Source organism: Exophiala xenobiotica, assembly GCF_000835505.1.
Source record: "Exophiala xenobiotica strain CBS 118157 unplaced genomic scaffold supercont1.5, whole genome shotgun sequence".
NCBI classification, from domain to species: domain Eukaryota; kingdom Fungi; phylum Ascomycota; class Eurotiomycetes; order Chaetothyriales; family Herpotrichiellaceae; genus Exophiala; species Exophiala xenobiotica.
Genome location: NW_013562490.1, coordinates 1,577,770 through 1,593,927, shown reverse-complemented (window position 1 = coordinate 1,593,927; position 16,158 = coordinate 1,577,770). Strand labels below are relative to the sequence as shown.

Genomic DNA, 16,158 nt, shown 5'->3' with positions numbered 1-16,158 from the left:
TAATTCGTTGTCAAAGAACACAAGTCAACCACGTTTCCTTTAGTCTACGCCACGGTACACGTTCTTCTCATTGTTAATATCTCCAACATGTCATCGTGTCACTCTGTCATTGCCCTTGCGAGCTATGTGTAATGCGATGGGACAGCAAGCCGACCAGTGGACGACAAATCACTTCCCCGGTCACAAGCACTCCGTCGTTGGATTTCACAAGTCCCAATACCCTTTGAAACACCGTGGTCCGGCGGGCATGGCCCCTGCAGTGGTCCCTGCACTTGACTTGTTGTTCCGACAGCTCGGACATTGCAGTGCATGGATTTGACGGAACGACTTATACAGAGAAGGCGTTAGGCTATCAACATTTGAGAGTAGGGCCTTTCCACTTCTGGGACATTACTCCGGACGCCCTTCGATTTCTGGCTTTGAGCCATTGTGGCGTGCTTTGGTTGGATATGGTCAGTCTGTTGTAGCAGCTCCTCTCTGTACCTGGCCTTCCCACCATTGGCACGGACCATCTCCCGAGTCACCATAATACTGGGATCAATACTCAATCCACAGCCGGGCGCAACTGTACTCTTTGTGGAAAAGGGGGTGCTGATTGTCCGTCGCGTGCTGACCCAGGGTAGACCCGGAAGAGAATCACTTCCTTCCGGTCTGTGCTGCTAAGCTCCGTATACGAGTGGCTCTCGTGGGTCATTTGGGTGTACGTAAACGCAAGACCCGAAGCACATTTGGAGTTGGGACCGTTCGAAGTTCGCTGCTCCCTTAATACTAAGAGCCACTAGCAGGGACCCTGTCCATGTGAAGCCCTCCATCTGTAGGTTGCGGTTGTGGGTTTTCTTTCGCTGGGAAACCACGCGTAGTTGTGGCATTGATGGCTTCGTAGCCCGCCGGACATCATGTCACAGGTTCGGTAATGACCATAAGCAGACCGGCTCCAGCCTTCAGACTTTGCTATTCAAGACCGAGAATGGGATGGCTGTATCGATAGCTGCGACGCTAAGGTAATGTCTGCTTTTTTGCTAAGCTGGGAATGCCTAGTCGCTATGTTCCTGTTTCTTAGTTCGCAATGCTCGTAATGGTGGAGAACCATGTGCTCGATGCTACCATACTCCATTTCGAGCTGATTCGCTTAGCTGAAACCATTGAATGATAGCTACCTTGGGTACAATCACCGCAAATGATAGAACGATTGAGACAGAAGCACGTATTCGTGTAAGAGAAAGCCGAACGAAAACTCCAATAGCTCCCCCTTAGTGGGACAGGACAGAGACAAGGTATCGCAGAAGACCTAAAGAGGTGTAGAGGATGAACTGCCGAGTAACCGGAGAAAGGCACCTTCAGGAATGCAACTGCTAACGTATAAAATCCTGTGCTTGACCTCAATGACTAGGCAGGAGCGTTCATGATCCCACCTCGAACAAAAGAACCCCTTATCTTTCCATCTCATCCTTTGTCTAACACCGTTCGTAATACAAACGATAGTATGTCGGCAGCTGGAATTGCATGCGTTTGCATTGTAGGATTGGGCGTTGTCGGCGAGTCATTCCTTCGGGAATTTAGTCAGGCGTATGCTACCATTGGCTTCGACATCTCTGAGAAGCGGATCGAGGAACTCCGAGCCAAGTACCGCGATCATGCGGCCCTCAAACTGACAAGCAACGAGGTGGATTTGAGAAGGGCGACACACTACCTGCTCGCTGTCCCAACATTTCCAAGAACAGATTACTCTGCGGATATCTCTCACCTGAAATCGGCTCTGTCGACGGTCGTACGTCGTGCAAGCCCGGACAGCACGATTGTGATCGAAAGCAATGTCTCCGTTGGCACTACGCGAGCACTGTTCGACCCCGTCGGCCACATCTTCCACACCGGAATTTCTGCAGAAAGATTTGATCCCGGGCAAAATCCTCCAGCAGGAACGGATGTTCCAAAGCTTGTCTCAGGACTGACGCCGCAAGCGCAGAGCAATATACTGGCCCTTTACTCGACTGTTTTCCCCACTGTGCTCTCAGTATCATCCCCTGAAATTGCAGAGATGACCATGCTCTTCGAGAATTCCTATCAAATGGTCAATATCGCTTATGTTAACGAAGTAAGTGATGCTTGTCGGAATTTGGGTTTAGATCCTCGCGAGGTTATCGATGCTGCTTCCACAAAACCCTTCGGTTTTCACGCTTTTCATCCTAGTCTGGGTATTGGTGGCCATTGCGTTCCTGTCAACGCTGTATACCTTCTGGCGACGTACGAGAATCTACCAGTATTGACACAGTCAACCAAAAGCATGAGAAACCGTCCGCGGCAGCTGGCGAGAGAGCTTCATGGCCATATCATGTCGGTAAATTTGGGATCATCTGTGTTGCAACCAAGGATCCTGATCATTGGCATGAGTTTCGAATCTGGCGGTTGCACACTGTCATATTTGCCGGCTGTTGACTTTGCGAGCGAATTGGAGCAACTTGGATGTGAAAGACTTGTATACTATGACCCTTCGTTCTCTGATTCAGCACTCCTATGGATCGAGAAACTTGCCGACGAGGCTTTTAATCCGATCGAAGTGGTAACAAGCTTCGACGTCGTTGCTGTTTGCACTAGGCAACAAGGGGTGGACTATGGAATGCTCGGCAACCTTCCCTCGGAAATGGTGTGGTATTATGACTGACCTAGACTCCAATGCTCTAGATAGTTGGGATTTGAAAAGATGTGCTTGGTTGATGTGGTAGAGATGGCTGTCGTTCCGGACAGGATGGGAGAGTGCATCTCGAAGGGTGTATATCCCGCTGTCTCGCATGTCCAAGCTTGGGTCCAAGGGGAGCTCTTGGAGATACCTGCTCCTAGTAAAATGCTGTGTCCGAAAATAGTCCAAGTAAAGGAAAAGTGGCTCTTTTCCAGGCGACGGACAAGTGACTCTTGAGGTTAGCGTCTCTGGGCTCAATATTGTCCAAAGATACCGACTCGGATCTGAGGTAGGCGACTCGTCGCAGCAGCAGACGTCATGATCAAGAAGTCGGGTTCTGCTCCTGTATCAGGAAGGTTGGTGTCAGATTACCAGACCTTGTTGCACGATCCTCTTTCTCTTCTGGGTTCTACCAGACCCTGCTGGACGTTGCCTCCTCAGGATGAATGGCTCCAGGTATCTGCGACTGTGGCGTGATCAGGTCGCCAATTTCGATCATTGACTAGTAAGTGATCAGTGTGTCGTTCGCGCTCTGGCCTTTTAGCACTCGAGCTCATTCTCGGAGTCGCAGCACACGTTCGTTCACATCAGCCTGCATGCCGGGGATTTCCGTCCCAGCCAACAAAGTATGATCCGTGCTTGACGGCTCGAGGCCATGTCATGCATGCGGAGTGTGGCCAAGGAGAGGAAGCTGAGGAAGAGAGCCCGCAAGTTGGTTCTGGGAGGTCCTTACTAACAAAATTCTACTCATGGGATTAGAACCCCCACCCTCTCTTATCCAATCACTATACAGAAGTATATCCTTCGACTCCTCGAGGTATCCACACAGTATCACTCCTCTATGGGGTATATGTCTGGCAGACGTTGGCGTGTCAAATGAGCGGCTTCCAACAAGAATGCTACAACGTAAATCACTCAGGGCCCTCTCGCATGTAGAGGTTAGGGGCAGCATGCATAGCCAATCGTCCCTGTACCATTCGCACTTCATTTTCTTCGTCAGCGGATTGACACCCGCGGAATTCATCTCTTTTCAGCACGTCATCTTCTGATATATGGGTATCTACTTCTCCGCCTGTTGACTTCGCCTTGTTCAATTCTCGTTTCTTCCACCATTTCTCTTCAAGAGACGGGAAATAAACCCGCCACACCTTTACTTTTCAGCCTGCCGTATCACTCCCTTGTTCGCCACGAAACCTTCTAGAGTGGCAATCGCAGACCATAATCGATTTTGCGCCTCCGGGAAAACCAAAGACCTCTTGCCATAGAACACCTCATCGCTAACTTCCTCGGCATGCCGGGGCAGACAGTGCATGAACTTCCACTCCTTGCCAGCTCCTCCTCGGCGGGCCATTTCTTCCGTGACTTGGAAGCCCTCAAATTCCTTCAGCCGTTTCGCCTTCTCTTCCTCCTGCCCCATCGAGATCCACGTATCCGTGACGATGATGTCGCAGGACTTGACGGCCTCTTCAGGCTGATTTGTCTCGGACAAAGTACCTTGGCCCTCAGTATCCTTGATTTCTTGCTTCATCTTCCCAGGGATCTCGTAGCCCTTGGGTGTAGCAACTGCCATGTCAATCCCCAACTTTTTCGCGCCAATGCACATGTCAAATAGGACGTTGTTGGCATCCCCCACCCAAGCGATCTTCAACCCTTTCAGTTTCTCGGCTGGCTGCTTGAAGGTCTGCGTCAGCGTCGCAAAGTCGGCGATGATCTGCATAGGGTGGTATGTGTCGCATAGCGCGTTGATGACAGGCACGGACGAGTCTTTGGCCAAGTTTGCAATATCCGCGTGAGGTCCGACTCGTGCAACGATGGACGACACCATACTCGATATCACGACCGATGTGTCGTATAGTGATTCATTGACGCCCAGTTGTATGTCGTTTTTGCCTAAGAACATAGGATGTCCGCCCATCGAAGCCACAGCGCCTTCGGTGGATACTCGCGTCCGCGTTGAGAGTTTGGAGAAGAGGAGCGCGATGGTTTGGCCGGAGAGGGCATCTCGGAGCGGCCATGATGTGTCTGCTCTGTGCGTCTTGTGGTAGGTAGCATTATTGACGAGGGTCGCTAGTTCAGTGGACGTCACATTGGAAAGAGAGAGAAGGTGCCGAGGGTTGGAGGAGGAACTTGTGGAGAGAGCGCGGGAAGGCTGTTGGATGGGTCGGACGATGGAGCGAAGAGCTGCCATTGTGTAGGACCAGCAGTCGTTGAAGATGGTGAAAGAGGTGAGAGGCGTCGCCTGCGACACTCCTCAATATACGAAGTGCGCGAAACGTGTGGGGGCTTTTTGAGTCACGTCCACAGGAAAAAAGGACGCAACTGGATGATGCAGCTGGGAAATTTTTAAGCGACGGACAAACAGACAAGCTTTCCCCAGAAACACTATAAATCTTGGCAGTCGATCTCCCGAACTCAATGGATTAGATTTAGTGCGGGGATCTCAGCCTCGTGGAGGAAAATTCTGGTCTTCTACTCCGGACGTCAATCAAGTGCTCGGTCTATGACAGTCTAACCAATCCATAATGGCTACAAATCTGCTAGACAAGGATATCCTTCTTCTGGATGGTGGACTTGGCACAACACTTGAAGACCAGCACGGTGTCAAATTCTCTTCTGAAACTCCGCTTTGGTCCTCGCACCTTCTGGTTGAAAATACTTCGACATTGAAAGCCGTCCAACGGGATTTTGCCGATGCCGGCGCTGATATCATCCTCACAGCGACTTACCAGGCAAGTCTCCATGGCTTCAAGAATACAAAGACCATAAACAAGGCAGGCATCGACGCGGAGGAAGCACGGGGTTACATGCTGTCCGCCGTCCGAATTGCGCGAGAATCCTATGATGGCAGGCCTGGTCTCGTGGCTTTGAGCCTGGGTGCCTACGGCGCGACCATGATTCCGAGCACTGAATACTCCGGGGCATATGGGACGATGACAGAAGAGGACCTCTACGACTTCCACATGACTCGGGTATCGACCTTCACAAGCAGCGAGGAGTGGGAAGAAATCGACCTTGTGGCTTTCGAGACTTTGCCACGGATCGATGAAGTCCGCGCAGCCAAAAAGGTCATGTTAAGTGTGACGGACAAGCCATACTGGGTATCCTGTGTCTTTCCAAATGACGACCAAAGGCTTCCCGACGGGACCGGCATCGACGAATTAGTTAGTACTATGCTGCAAGGAGACAAACCGCCGTGGGCTATTGGCGTCAATTGCACAAAGATCCATAAAGTTGATGGACTGGTCAAAGCATTCGAGGATGCAGCACGGAAAAAATCTTTGAGACTGCCAAGGTTAGTCGTGTATCCGGATGGTGCGGGTAGAAAGGTCTACGACACGAGATTGCAAGAATGGATCGGAGATGACAGCGACCAAACGCCATGGGAAGAGCAACTCTTTGATATCGTCTCCAAATCCAAGCAGAGAGGAGCATGGAAAGGTATTATTGTTGGCGGATGCTGTAAGACAACACCTGGCTATATCAAGAAGTTCAGACAAAGGTTAGATGCCGCCTGTTGATTGCATCCGAGCAGGGGCGCTGGCGATGAACGTGTAGTAGTTGCGTCTTGTCAGATAGCCTCCTTGGTGCTCCAGCATTTCAAAGTGGTGTTGGTTCAAAAGGCGACGGATACCGCGCATATCGCCCAATGGCAGCAGAAATTGTCGCCCTTCCTCATCGTACATGCCAGACTGGGTACTTTTAGAAGCCACTACAACCGGTGTGGCCTTGTGGGATTGGATGTTGGCCGCGTTCGAGAAGCCAGTGCTCGACTCTGACGACGAATAGAAGCGAGATTCACGGAGGCGGCGCTCAACAAGAAAAGTTGGTCGTATGGAGAAAAGAAGGCCACGGTGCGTTTTGCAGCTTTCTCAATGGGCATTGTCTCGTCCGTACCACCACAAAAGTGCTAAATCAAGAGGAAGTCTTTCCACAACAGTTTCTCCATCTACATCAAGCGAAGGGCTCCGAAGGGCTTGCTGCTGTGGTCCTCCGATACAAACTGGCCGCATCCTATTATGAGCTGGGAATTTCAGCTGCGTAGAGCAGATCGCAATGGCACTTTGAGACAGGGTGGTAATGCTTAGCAGCAGGTCTGTCTCATTTAACTCTACCCAAGCTCCCTGAGCAGTGAACATTGTACCTTTGAATCAAGACTCGTGATTAAAGCACAAATATCATTGACAAAGGAGCCAACAGAAATTGAATTGAACTATTTCTTGGGCTTCAAGAGTCCTAAGGGGTGGACCAACCTATATACTACAACACTGGGACTGAAAGTGTCTAGAAGTCTGTCGTGCCTTGCTCTCCATGGATTTCCTTTCACACTCCAATCTTAAACGCCAATTATCGTACGCAATCTCGAGTCCATGATATTTCGTGACAGCATTTGGTCCGGAGCAAGGTAGCCAGACTACTTATGGCGGGTGCAACAGATAGGATGTAATGTGTTGTGTTATTGTGAGGTCCTGCAGGACTGATACATTATCTATTAAGTAAGACTTAGGTTCTTCATGGTCCCTGCCCAATGGTGCGATGAGAGTTGAGAATGAGACGTCCCTTGCTCCCGATCGAGGTAGTCATGCTGCTAGTCGATATTGGGATGACTGAAGCTACCCTGCTGGGTAGCGTCAGTCCCAAGCTGACGGGCTGCATCTACCAAACCTTCCATGCCATTCTGCTGCTCGCGATCTGATTATCTCCCTCTCTTACAGGTGTATTTGGAAAGATGTGCATTTGAGCATCTTCAACCACAAGGTCGTTTAGCCGCATAATGATCTGTACACGCTCTTTCATCGTCATAACAGCACATTTCTTCGTCAAATTCTTCATGCGCCCCTTAGGGAAGAATTCACCACATCTCTTGCAGGTGTGCTCATACCGGTTGGAGGAGTCGCCGATCTTAGCACCTCGTTCGAAGTGCCCCCTTGGGTAAGAGGCCACAGCCCCAATGGTTGGGTTAGAGGCTGCGTTCGGGGAAGCTGAGCCGTCGACAGGCCCAGCTTCCCCAGGTATAGTCCCAAGGAGGATCCATGGTGGACCAGCCATCCAGGGACCCTCCCTGGGCAACCACCTGTTGTCCCGCTGAGACTCTGAGTAACTGGTGTTTCTGACGCGTTCTAGCGCAATCGTCGTACATAGTGTATGGACCACATCGAAAGGCGATGGCACCAGTACAAATGACAGTGGTGGACGGTCCGGATGGGTTGGTATCTTCCCGCTTTTTAGTGCAGATGACAATGAAATAATTGTTCTTCTCGATGTCGTAGTCAGTTTGGTAATTCGACCTTGTCGCCACGGTTGATTCGAGATCTTGTGATCTTCTTGTTGTACGGCCTCGCGTTCCTGCGTCCAAGGTTCTCTTGTTGTTGTAGCCAGATCTCTGTGTGCCATATTGCTGGTGTTTGTGGAAGTCATTCTTTTGTCGAATGTAGGCGGTGCAATGATCACAGACAAAAACCCACTGTTTCTTGTCTGGGTCGGTCGTCGGAGGGTGGGGTTGTGCATCTGGAGATTCTTCCCTCTCATCGATCTTCTCAGGAGCTGGAGAGGCTCTGAGGACCTCGAGGTCCCGTATGTTGACACCATCAACGATCTGTTGCATGGTTCCCAAGACTTCATCTTTGTTGAGGAGGTCAAGGCTGACGTAGGTGTGGAGACCCACGTAGTCCACGAGCGCTTGCAATAAGCCCTTAAGATCATCTCTTTCATTTGTGCTGTAGTAGGTTTCCACGAGGTCAAGCAAGCTCTGAGCCTGCTGACGCGTCTGATATCCTGGAAGGATCGTCCTTCGAAGCTGAAGGACTCCATCCCAGAACTCGACGTACTCGCGATCGTGGTGATCGAGCATAGTAGGCAATGTAACTGAGTCTGTCAGGATGCGAAGCAGGTAAGAAGAGGATATTACTTACACTTGCAGAGGAGATTGAGGCAGGCTGGGTGGAGGATGAGGCCAGGAGAGAACGTGTCTAGGCTTTTGACCCTCGATTTATGCCCTCGAGGTCGCTTCTTGGAAGTATTTCAAGGCAGCAGGGTCTTGATTTAAGCGAGAAACAATGCGAGAGCTTTCATAATCAAGTATTGATTGTTGTAAAGAGGTTTCTCATCATCAATTAGTTGGTCTCAACCTTTCAGAGCGTGTTGGTTTGAGAAATTACAGTCCACTAATTCGGCGGCAAATCACAACAATACTCTCTATTCACTTGGCCGCGCCCCAAGGCCGTCCAGAGTCGGTTTAGCTCCTCCAGGCAACGGTGAGGACATGATATCGTTGCCTGGAGGGGTAAAAAAAGCGGCTGGGAAGGCCAGGTTTGGACGCAGTGAGAAGCATTTGTCATTGAGCGACCGGCTTTTGTGAGCCAAATAGACTGTTTCGCCAGCTGAAAAACCGATCATTATGCCTCAGAGACTACTCTCCCATGTCTTGACATGTGTCGATGGCCTTAAAGTGCACAAACAGGCTTGATACACCTACTTTGCGGCGATGTTTGTATACAAAGTCTGTCTCCACCTCCACACAAAGGGGCAGGCGCTAACGCCTTTAGGAAGTTGACCTGATGGTCCGTGCTCACGAGGCTGAGATCCTCCTTTCGTGGATTACATCCTCTTCTGGGTGGGTTAATATGCTCAACGGGCCACAGGCCAGTGCCAGTTGAGGTCGTTGTCGGTTCCAGAGCGGATGATACCATCTTGAAATCCCTCAATTGAACAAATGCCAACGGTACGTACTGCGACAGCAATGGCTTGACATCTTGTGACTCTGCTGACGCCCGTTATTAGGACAAAGACAGATGCTGTCGCCTACAAGAGCGGCCTGTACTTGCTTACAATGCAGTGCTTCCAGAGTATCCATATGTAACAGACGTCCGCCTCCGGCAAACCACAGCACCTGCACAGCCGGGCGGCGCCCTGTGCTGTTAACAGCCCTTACTACGTGAACGGGCAAGAAGGTGGTTGGCGAAAAGCCGAACTACCATGATGTGCGGGTGGGAAGTGTGAAGAAACTGGAAAGCTTGATCAAGAAGGGTGGCGTAATTTTCAAGGCCCAGAAGATCAAAGATTTCCTTGACGCAGTCTTTGAGAAAAACATCGCTCTTCAGCCAGGAGAGGTTGAGTATACGCTCAATGATCCCACAGCGACCGACTTCGTAGCCGGCTTACTGTCCATGTACGACCTACAAAGAGCGTGGCAAACAGGGAGCCTTCGACAGTCTTGTTGAACTTCCACTCATGGGAGTGAAGTCAGTCTGGCATGGGATTGCACACGTCAAGTGCTGCAAAGAGAATAGAGAGGAGGTACACACGGGCGTGGGAAGAGACAGGTTGCTGGGCCGTCACCGTCTTGAGACTGAAGAACCGAGCACCTACATGGCTTGTCGCCCGCCCTTGAACAATGCTCCGAGCGGATATAAACATGGAGGATGGGAGAGTAGAAACAACACTGTGTGGAAGTATGGAATTCCCACTGCTTCTATGCCTACTGAATGGCCGTTCCTCGTAGCAACATCTTTTGTTTGTCATTGTTCCAGTAAACGTCCTTCCTAGCAGGTAGACGTACAAGGCCGGAACTTGAGAATGTGAAACCATCACTGGTCGAGATCCATGGGCTCACCACCAGCGTCGTCCGTAGCCGATGTGGGAGCAACCTCTCCATCAGCATTGCCGCCTGCCTCTGTCTTGACGGTCTCGACGAAATCCTTCCTCCGGCTTCCAATCCGCTCTTGCTTGAGTTTCTCGATTTGTTCTTTGACATCGGTCGCTAGGGGAAGGCCATTAGCTATATGCGCAGATGGAGAAGGTATGTGTGGACTCTTACCAGGTATGACGTCCTCAATCTTCAGTGGCACTCGGTTGAAAGGATCGTGAGGATCGCTCAACAAGTGACTCCGGATCGTACTGCGATCGATGACAATTTTACTCACAGGCAAGCGCACGGGATCTTCCATCAAAGTATACATCAACGGGTCAAGGAGCTCGTCTGGTATGTCGCCAAGATCGGCATCTGCTGCTTCGTCCTCCTCCTTGAATTTCTTGATCTTGTCGATCAGTCGACCCCATCGGTTTAGCTCTTCTGGTGCTTTGAGGACAAACTTCTTCAAGATGTTGCCGGCCGCCACAAAGTTCTCTGGCTTGTATGACCGCCCGTCACGAGCAACTGCAAGGATGAAGTTCTCCTTCTCACTGAGATTGAGGTATACGTCGACAATTTCACTAAGAAGCGCTTTCGGATTGAAATTATACTCCTGCAGGTTGTCAACTTTGAGAGAGGTGCTCTTCGGTCCAACCATAGCGTCGAGATTGTAATCCAACATGTCCGCCAGTCGTTGCACAATTTCCGGCATTGTGAAAGCATCGGCAAGAGCTTCGGTGAACAACTTCAACATGTCCACAGTCTCATTGGTCAGCTGCATGTAAGATTTCGCTTTGCTTTTGGCTTGTTCCAAGGACTCTTCTTTCTCCTGCCGTTGTTGCTGGTCCAAAGTCGTGCCAGCAAGAGCCAATTCTTTTGATAGGTCGTAAATCGTGTGAAAAGCGGTAAAGGATTCATCCAGAACAAATGTGACGTCGTTCAAGAGAAGATTGACGAATCTCACGAAGAACTCCATATTGACCTTCGCTTCTTTGTAGAGATGGTCTCGATAGACGGTGTTTGGCCAGATGCACTTGATTATCTGGAAGATCTCGAATCGAACGTTGAATTTGTCGAAGAATTGACCATGACCACCCATAAATTCCGCTTCGATGAAAAATTTCAACAATGAATGTAGCAAATATTCGGTCGCAAAGGGCAAGCTGTTGTACTGATCAGCCAGGATGCCCCGACCACCTTGACGCCACGACCATGTGCCTCGAAACAAGATTGTAACCAGTGATGCTTTCAAGTAGGGATTCCTGATGTACTCGGAATTTCGTAAGAAAGTGATACACAACATAATCAATTCATCGGACTGAGTAGATGAAATGACCTGTGGCATATTGTACATGATGAACCCGAAATTGCCGCTAATAACGTCCAAGAAGTATTCGGGAAGATTCTTGAAAATTTCTGGTTGTTCCGCAGACAATGGAAGCGTCAGCTTCTCCTTAGGAAACTGACGGTGGGTAGAAACTTGGCGAAGGAGCCAAACGGTCACAAATCGCATGAACTGCATCGATCTAGTCTGAGCGAGCTCGTCGAGCAACACACCCTGCACCGCGTATTTGTACGACAAGCCTTTGTCATGCTGGTCTTTGTACTTCTTGAGTGCGTTCTCGAACATCTGCAACTGCATGGGATTATTGACGTATTTGTGTCGCTCGGTCTCGAATTGTTCGATTTGCTTGGCCATGTGCTTGAGCTCCCGATCCATGTCCTTTAGCATGTTCCGGGCGGCCTCGCTACCGTAATGATGTGCAGCCACTGTCAGGAAGAAACACTCCGAGATAAAATTATTGGTGCCTTCGAGCGGATGCTCGTAAAAACGGTCTGATTCATCCTGGTCTGCGTTGATCTTGGTCTCATCTTTGATGTCGACTCGTGGATGCCTCCGCAGATAGTCGATATCTACACGATTCATCTTGGAGAATTGAGCATCCATAAAAGGCTCACATAGTTGATCCAAGCAAGTGGTGATATTGATCATGAATCCATCGCTCGAGACCGTCGTTTTGTCCACTCGCATAGCTCTCCGCTTGTGATTCGAGTTCACCACTAGGGCAAACCAGTTCAGCACTTGGTCACGCGCCTCAGGCGACGCTCGTACAAGGGTGTTCACAATGTCGAACAATTCGGTTTGGTGTGATCTGAGAGACATCTGCAGGGACTGCTGGGCATTTCTGATTCTGCCAGGGTCCATCGTCTTTGGGCCGGAAAAGTATTGTTTAGTAACCTCAGCTTGGAGAGGCGAGATTTGGAAGTATGGACCGAGCAGGGTAGACACCTCTAATTGCGCGGCAGGAACAGAGTTGTCCACAAACATGGGAGATTCTGTGATGGCGATCGCGACAGGTTTGTACCTTATCAAGTGCCGCAACATTGCAGTGTACCGTCGGTAGTCGCTATCCATGGTCATTTTGGCGAGTCTCCTGCTGAGTTGTTCCACTGCACGCACAAAAGTCTGCTTGATCGTGTCGTCTTCCTCGAATCTTGTAATGACCTCGGTCAAGAAATCGTGATCTACTCCGCGATCTTCGTCCGGATCGGCCAGGAGGTGATCGGCCAGAGCAGCATCGCCGTCGTATTCTGCGCCAAAGACCTCCGGAGTTGTTACAGATAGTACACACCAACTCATGCACAACCTCCTCGCTTCAGAGATGATGGACCATTTTCGATTCTCTGGACTTCGGTCTTTAACTCCCTTGCTCAATCTCGTGATTCTCTTCCAGCATCCAAAGAGCCAGTCGTGCGGTGTCGTCTTTCCCGGGCTTCCTCCGGCCTCCATGATCGCCTGCTCAAGCAAGTCGATACTCAGCAGTAACGGCTTGCCATCCGCCTCTAGCTCTTCTCGAAGTTGCGGCAGGGTGTGCAGTGTTTGGCCATGGAGGTCCTTCGTTTGCGCAGGATCAAGACTTAGACGGAAAATGTTTCGCAGTGTGCGGTCTTCCCACTGTTCGATGGTCTCGTTTGGCCTAACGCTTTGCCTCGAACTCGGCCTCTCCACCCCATCCATCTCCCTCTTCTGCGGTGTAACATTTGCAGGAGTTGTGCTTATTTTGATGGAGGGCGCAGGTGATGGGGCATCGGAGATGCTGATAGAGGGGGTGAGCGGCTCAGTGGGCGTTGCGAGCTGAGGTGTACTGATCGGAGGAGTGGGAGGTAAAGATGAAGGCGTTGACTGGGTGCCATCATGACTTGGGACTGCGGGATCTGATGACTGCGACTGTTGTTGTGATTGTTGCAGTTTCGCCAGCCTTTTGTTGCGAATCTGCACGATGTTAGAGTTTCCTGATACCCACAGCTCTTACACACCTTGTCCGAGTCCAGTGGTATGTCTGACATTGTTGTGGCCTATCTAGATGACAAATGTGGCGGAGGAGTTCTGGTTGAAGTGGAAGATGAGAGTTGGGGTAATAAAGTCGGAGATATCTTGATACGCAGCCTCAGCCTGATCCGCGCCTATCGAAGGTAATGGAAAGGTGCCTGATGGTGCCCAGTGCGAGTCATTCAAGTGGCACCGCAGCCTTGTCATGACTTGAAGGTAAATCCTTCTCGACGACTCATTTTGCGAAAGGCATAATTTATATTCAAGACACGATCATGTCACACGCTTATGCAGTGCTATACAACGACACCTCGCTCTCAGGCGAATGGACAACGCCGCCAACACCCAACGATGATGCAATTCAAATCAACCATGCCACCCGCCTCAATACTGCCGACTGATTTTCAGGTCATCCAGCCGTCGACAACCAGGCATAGGCATATCTCTAGCTCTCCTCAGTCTATTCTCGTCTGTAAAGAAGAAGCCCGTCGCGTCGTTGATCTCCTGCCTTTTCCGGTGCACCTCTGTTTCACACTGATACTTGAGACTTGAAACATAATCCACCTCCGCCCGTTGATCGAGGCTACTGAACTGCCTCGCAGTATATCCATCCACCTGAGCCGGATTCACAAAATAGTCGATCCTATATCGTGGTGTTACCCGGTGCATTGTGTGCGGCGGAACAGGCGAATCGAATCGTACTTGCGGCCCTGGGTCGCTTGTGCCGGAGAAGAAAGATGACAGTAAGGGTAGAATGAACAGTAATAACAGCGGCAGTAGTTGTGTCAGTGCAGAGAGTCCACTCGGTGGCGGCTCTGCATTCGCTTCTCTCGGTCTTCGTCGTGGTGCGCCACCTCCCATCCGGTGTACTGTGAAACCTGGACCGCCGCCCATATTGAAAACAAATTGCGGTCCGCCGAATCCGCCAGGAGCTACGCATGTCAGTCAACTCAGTATGCGCATTGCGTGTTGGGAAGCGTACCGAAACCGAAGCCACCACCTCCCATACCTCCGCCGAAGAATCTGTTGAATAGTTCTTCGGGCGAGATCTCATCTTCATACATCGGCCCTCTCCCAGACGATCGCGCGAAGCCACTGAACGGACTGGCACCACTGGCAGCACCGCCACTTGAAAAGCGGCTGTCGGGATCACCACCAAACTGATCGTATCTGGATTTCTTCTCGGCATCGGACAATATCTGGAAGGCCCTCGATACCACTGCTACCCATTAGCATGGACTTCCATCGTTATAGAATAACTGACTCTTGAAAGCCTCATCGGCTCCGTCGTACCCATTCTTATCAGGGTGTGTTAATAGACTTATTTTTCTGTACGCCTTTTTGATCTCTCCATCGCTCGCGGTTTTCTCGACGGCAAGGATTTCGTAGAACGCAGTTGGGCTACATTTTCGTATCCGTATGACTTCGGCTCTTTGCTGGGGAGTATATTTGCGGTCTTGGTTGCCCTGATTGTGCTCGCGCGAATTTGCTGAACCGTTTGCCCTGGCGTCCGAGCCAGAGGCTGATGCGGACATGCCGCAGTTTGCTGGGGAGAGAAGCAAATCAAAATGAGCGCAAACAGAGACTTGATAGGATGTGAAATTCACAATGACCAGCTGGTGATCTTGCAAAGACGCTTCGTGGAATAGAATCTTTTGGCAAAGGTGGTCTCAAGGCAATGAAAGAGCACAGTATTGGGCGACGCTAATTAGCGGGTTGCAGGTGAACTGCCCGCATCGCCGCTGCTCAAGCGACGATTTACAATGACGCAGTTTCTCACCTCCCAAGCTCTTTGATCCTTTGCCTTCACGAATCGATCATTTCTTGAGCTACCTTGTTCTTCAGCCGCAGCCAGAAACGTCCATCAGTATGGCTGACCCCAAAAAGCAAGAAGAAGCCAAACAATCAGTCCTTCAAAGTGCTAAGAAATGGGGAGGTACGTCGAGATGGCTTTGCGCGTCTTGCATCCATTGACTGTTTCCAGAGTATCTACTTACACTCTTGATAGAGAATCCCGTTCCACCTGCTCTCCTTGCAACCTTAGTCTTTGCTCAACATGCGAGACCTTTCCAACCACTTCCTATGCTCTTCCCTCCAATGCTCCTCTTTTCCACCTACCTCAATCTTCAAGGCTACAAAATTGACAGTGCGGGTACTACTGCTGCTTTGAGTGGTGCATATCTAGTGCTGGCAGGCAGAAGACGAGTTGGTCTCATGAACAAGTTCGGTACCCGAGGAATTCTCAGGGGCGCCACAATGGGATTGTGTTTGGCAAATCTTGTTGGCGGTGGCCTTGCTTACGGTTTTGGAAGCCGCTCAAAGGAGGACGATAAGAAGAACCTGTAAGAATCGGCAAGGTCGCAAAGGGATCACCAGACACGATAGCGACAGATGTCTGCCCTTGGAAGACGAGAAGTCGGAATCTTTGACTTACACCAACCCTCAAACCGCCACTCAACAAACCCTCAGCCAACCCTCAACCTTGGCCGTAGCGGCCTTGAGAAAGGCTTCGACCACGAGAATCTA

General features: G+C 50.5%; 7 protein-coding genes across 7 annotated transcripts; 3 read left to right on the top strand and 4 right to left on the bottom strand.

Annotated features, from left to right (window-relative positions):
- Positions 1 to 1,402: 1,402 nt before the first annotated feature.
- PV05_08337 (uncharacterized protein) lies at positions 1,403 to 2,659 on the top strand (the record flags this gene model as incomplete). Its single annotated transcript, XM_013457843.1, has 2 exons — positions 1,403 to 1,466; positions 1,521 to 2,659. 2 exons carry the CDS (start codon positions 1,403 to 1,405, stop codon positions 2,657 to 2,659), a joined length of 1,203 nt encoding a protein of 400 aa, XP_013313297.1.
- A 983-nt stretch (positions 2,660 to 3,642) lies between these two features.
- On the bottom strand, positions 3,643 to 4,996 carry PV05_08336 (ornithine carbamoyltransferase). The gene has a single exon (XM_013457842.1). The coding sequence runs from the start codon at positions 4,860 to 4,862 to the stop codon at positions 3,825 to 3,827; it is 1,038 nt and encodes a 345-aa protein (XP_013313296.1). The 5' UTR covers positions 4,863 to 4,996; the 3' UTR covers positions 3,643 to 3,824.
- A 200-nt stretch (positions 4,997 to 5,196) lies between these two features.
- On the top strand, positions 5,197 to 6,217 carry PV05_08335 (uncharacterized protein; the record flags this gene model as incomplete). Its single annotated transcript, XM_013457841.1, has 1 exon — positions 5,197 to 6,217. One exon carries the CDS (start codon positions 5,197 to 5,199, stop codon positions 6,190 to 6,192), a length of 996 nt encoding a protein of 331 aa, XP_013313295.1. The 3' UTR covers positions 6,193 to 6,217.
- Positions 6,218 to 7,631: 1,414 nt separating this feature from the next.
- On the bottom strand, positions 7,632 to 8,522 carry PV05_08334 (uncharacterized protein; the record flags this gene model as incomplete). Its single annotated transcript, XM_013457840.1, has 1 exon — positions 7,632 to 8,522. The coding sequence occupies one exon, from the start codon at positions 8,520 to 8,522 to the stop codon at positions 7,632 to 7,634; it is 891 nt and encodes a 296-aa protein (XP_013313294.1).
- A 1,735-nt stretch (positions 8,523 to 10,257) lies between these two features.
- Positions 10,258 to 13,649, bottom strand: PV05_08333 (uncharacterized protein; the record flags this gene model as incomplete). Its single annotated transcript, XM_013457839.1, has 3 exons — positions 10,258 to 10,430; positions 10,488 to 13,575; positions 13,620 to 13,649. The coding sequence occupies 3 exons, from the start codon at positions 13,647 to 13,649 to the stop codon at positions 10,258 to 10,260; spliced, it is 3,291 nt and encodes a 1,096-aa protein (XP_013313293.1).
- Positions 13,650 to 13,874: 225 nt separating this feature from the next.
- On the bottom strand, positions 13,875 to 15,299 carry PV05_08332 (uncharacterized protein). Its single transcript, XM_013457838.1, has 3 exons — positions 14,897 to 15,299; positions 14,615 to 14,851; positions 13,875 to 14,564 (listed from the first exon to the last, which is right to left on the bottom strand). Exons 1-3 carry the CDS (start codon positions 15,165 to 15,167, stop codon positions 14,017 to 14,019), a joined length of 1,056 nt encoding a protein of 351 aa, XP_013313292.1. The 5' UTR covers positions 15,168 to 15,299; the 3' UTR covers positions 13,875 to 14,016.
- A 202-nt stretch (positions 15,300 to 15,501) lies between these two features.
- Positions 15,502 to 15,978, top strand: PV05_08331 (uncharacterized protein; the record flags this gene model as incomplete). Its single annotated transcript, XM_013457837.1, has 2 exons — positions 15,502 to 15,568; positions 15,641 to 15,978. 2 exons carry the CDS (start codon positions 15,502 to 15,504, stop codon positions 15,976 to 15,978), a joined length of 405 nt encoding a protein of 134 aa, XP_013313291.1.
- Between the last annotated feature and the right edge of the window lie 180 nt (positions 15,979 to 16,158).

What these genes read in the sequence shown, in the direction of transcription:
- PV05_08336 (XM_013457842.1), bottom strand. Translation starts at nt 4,862, where the DNA reads ATGGCAGCTCTTCGCTCCATCGTCCGACCCATCCAACAGCCTTCCCGC.
- PV05_08332 (XM_013457838.1), bottom strand. Translation starts at nt 15,167, where the DNA reads ATGTCCGCATCAGCCTCTGGCTCGGACGCCAGGGCAAACGGTTCAGCA. An exon ending in AGCCGATGAGGCTTTCAAGA is followed by an intron (nt 14,852 to 14,896) that starts GTCAGTTATTCT and finishes AATGGGTAGCAG; the next exon opens with TGGTATCGAGGGCCTTCCAG. An exon ending in AGGTGGTGGCTTCGGTTTCG is followed by an intron (nt 14,565 to 14,614) that starts GTACGCTTCCCA and finishes TGACATGCGTAG; the next exon opens with CTCCTGGCGGATTCGGCGGA.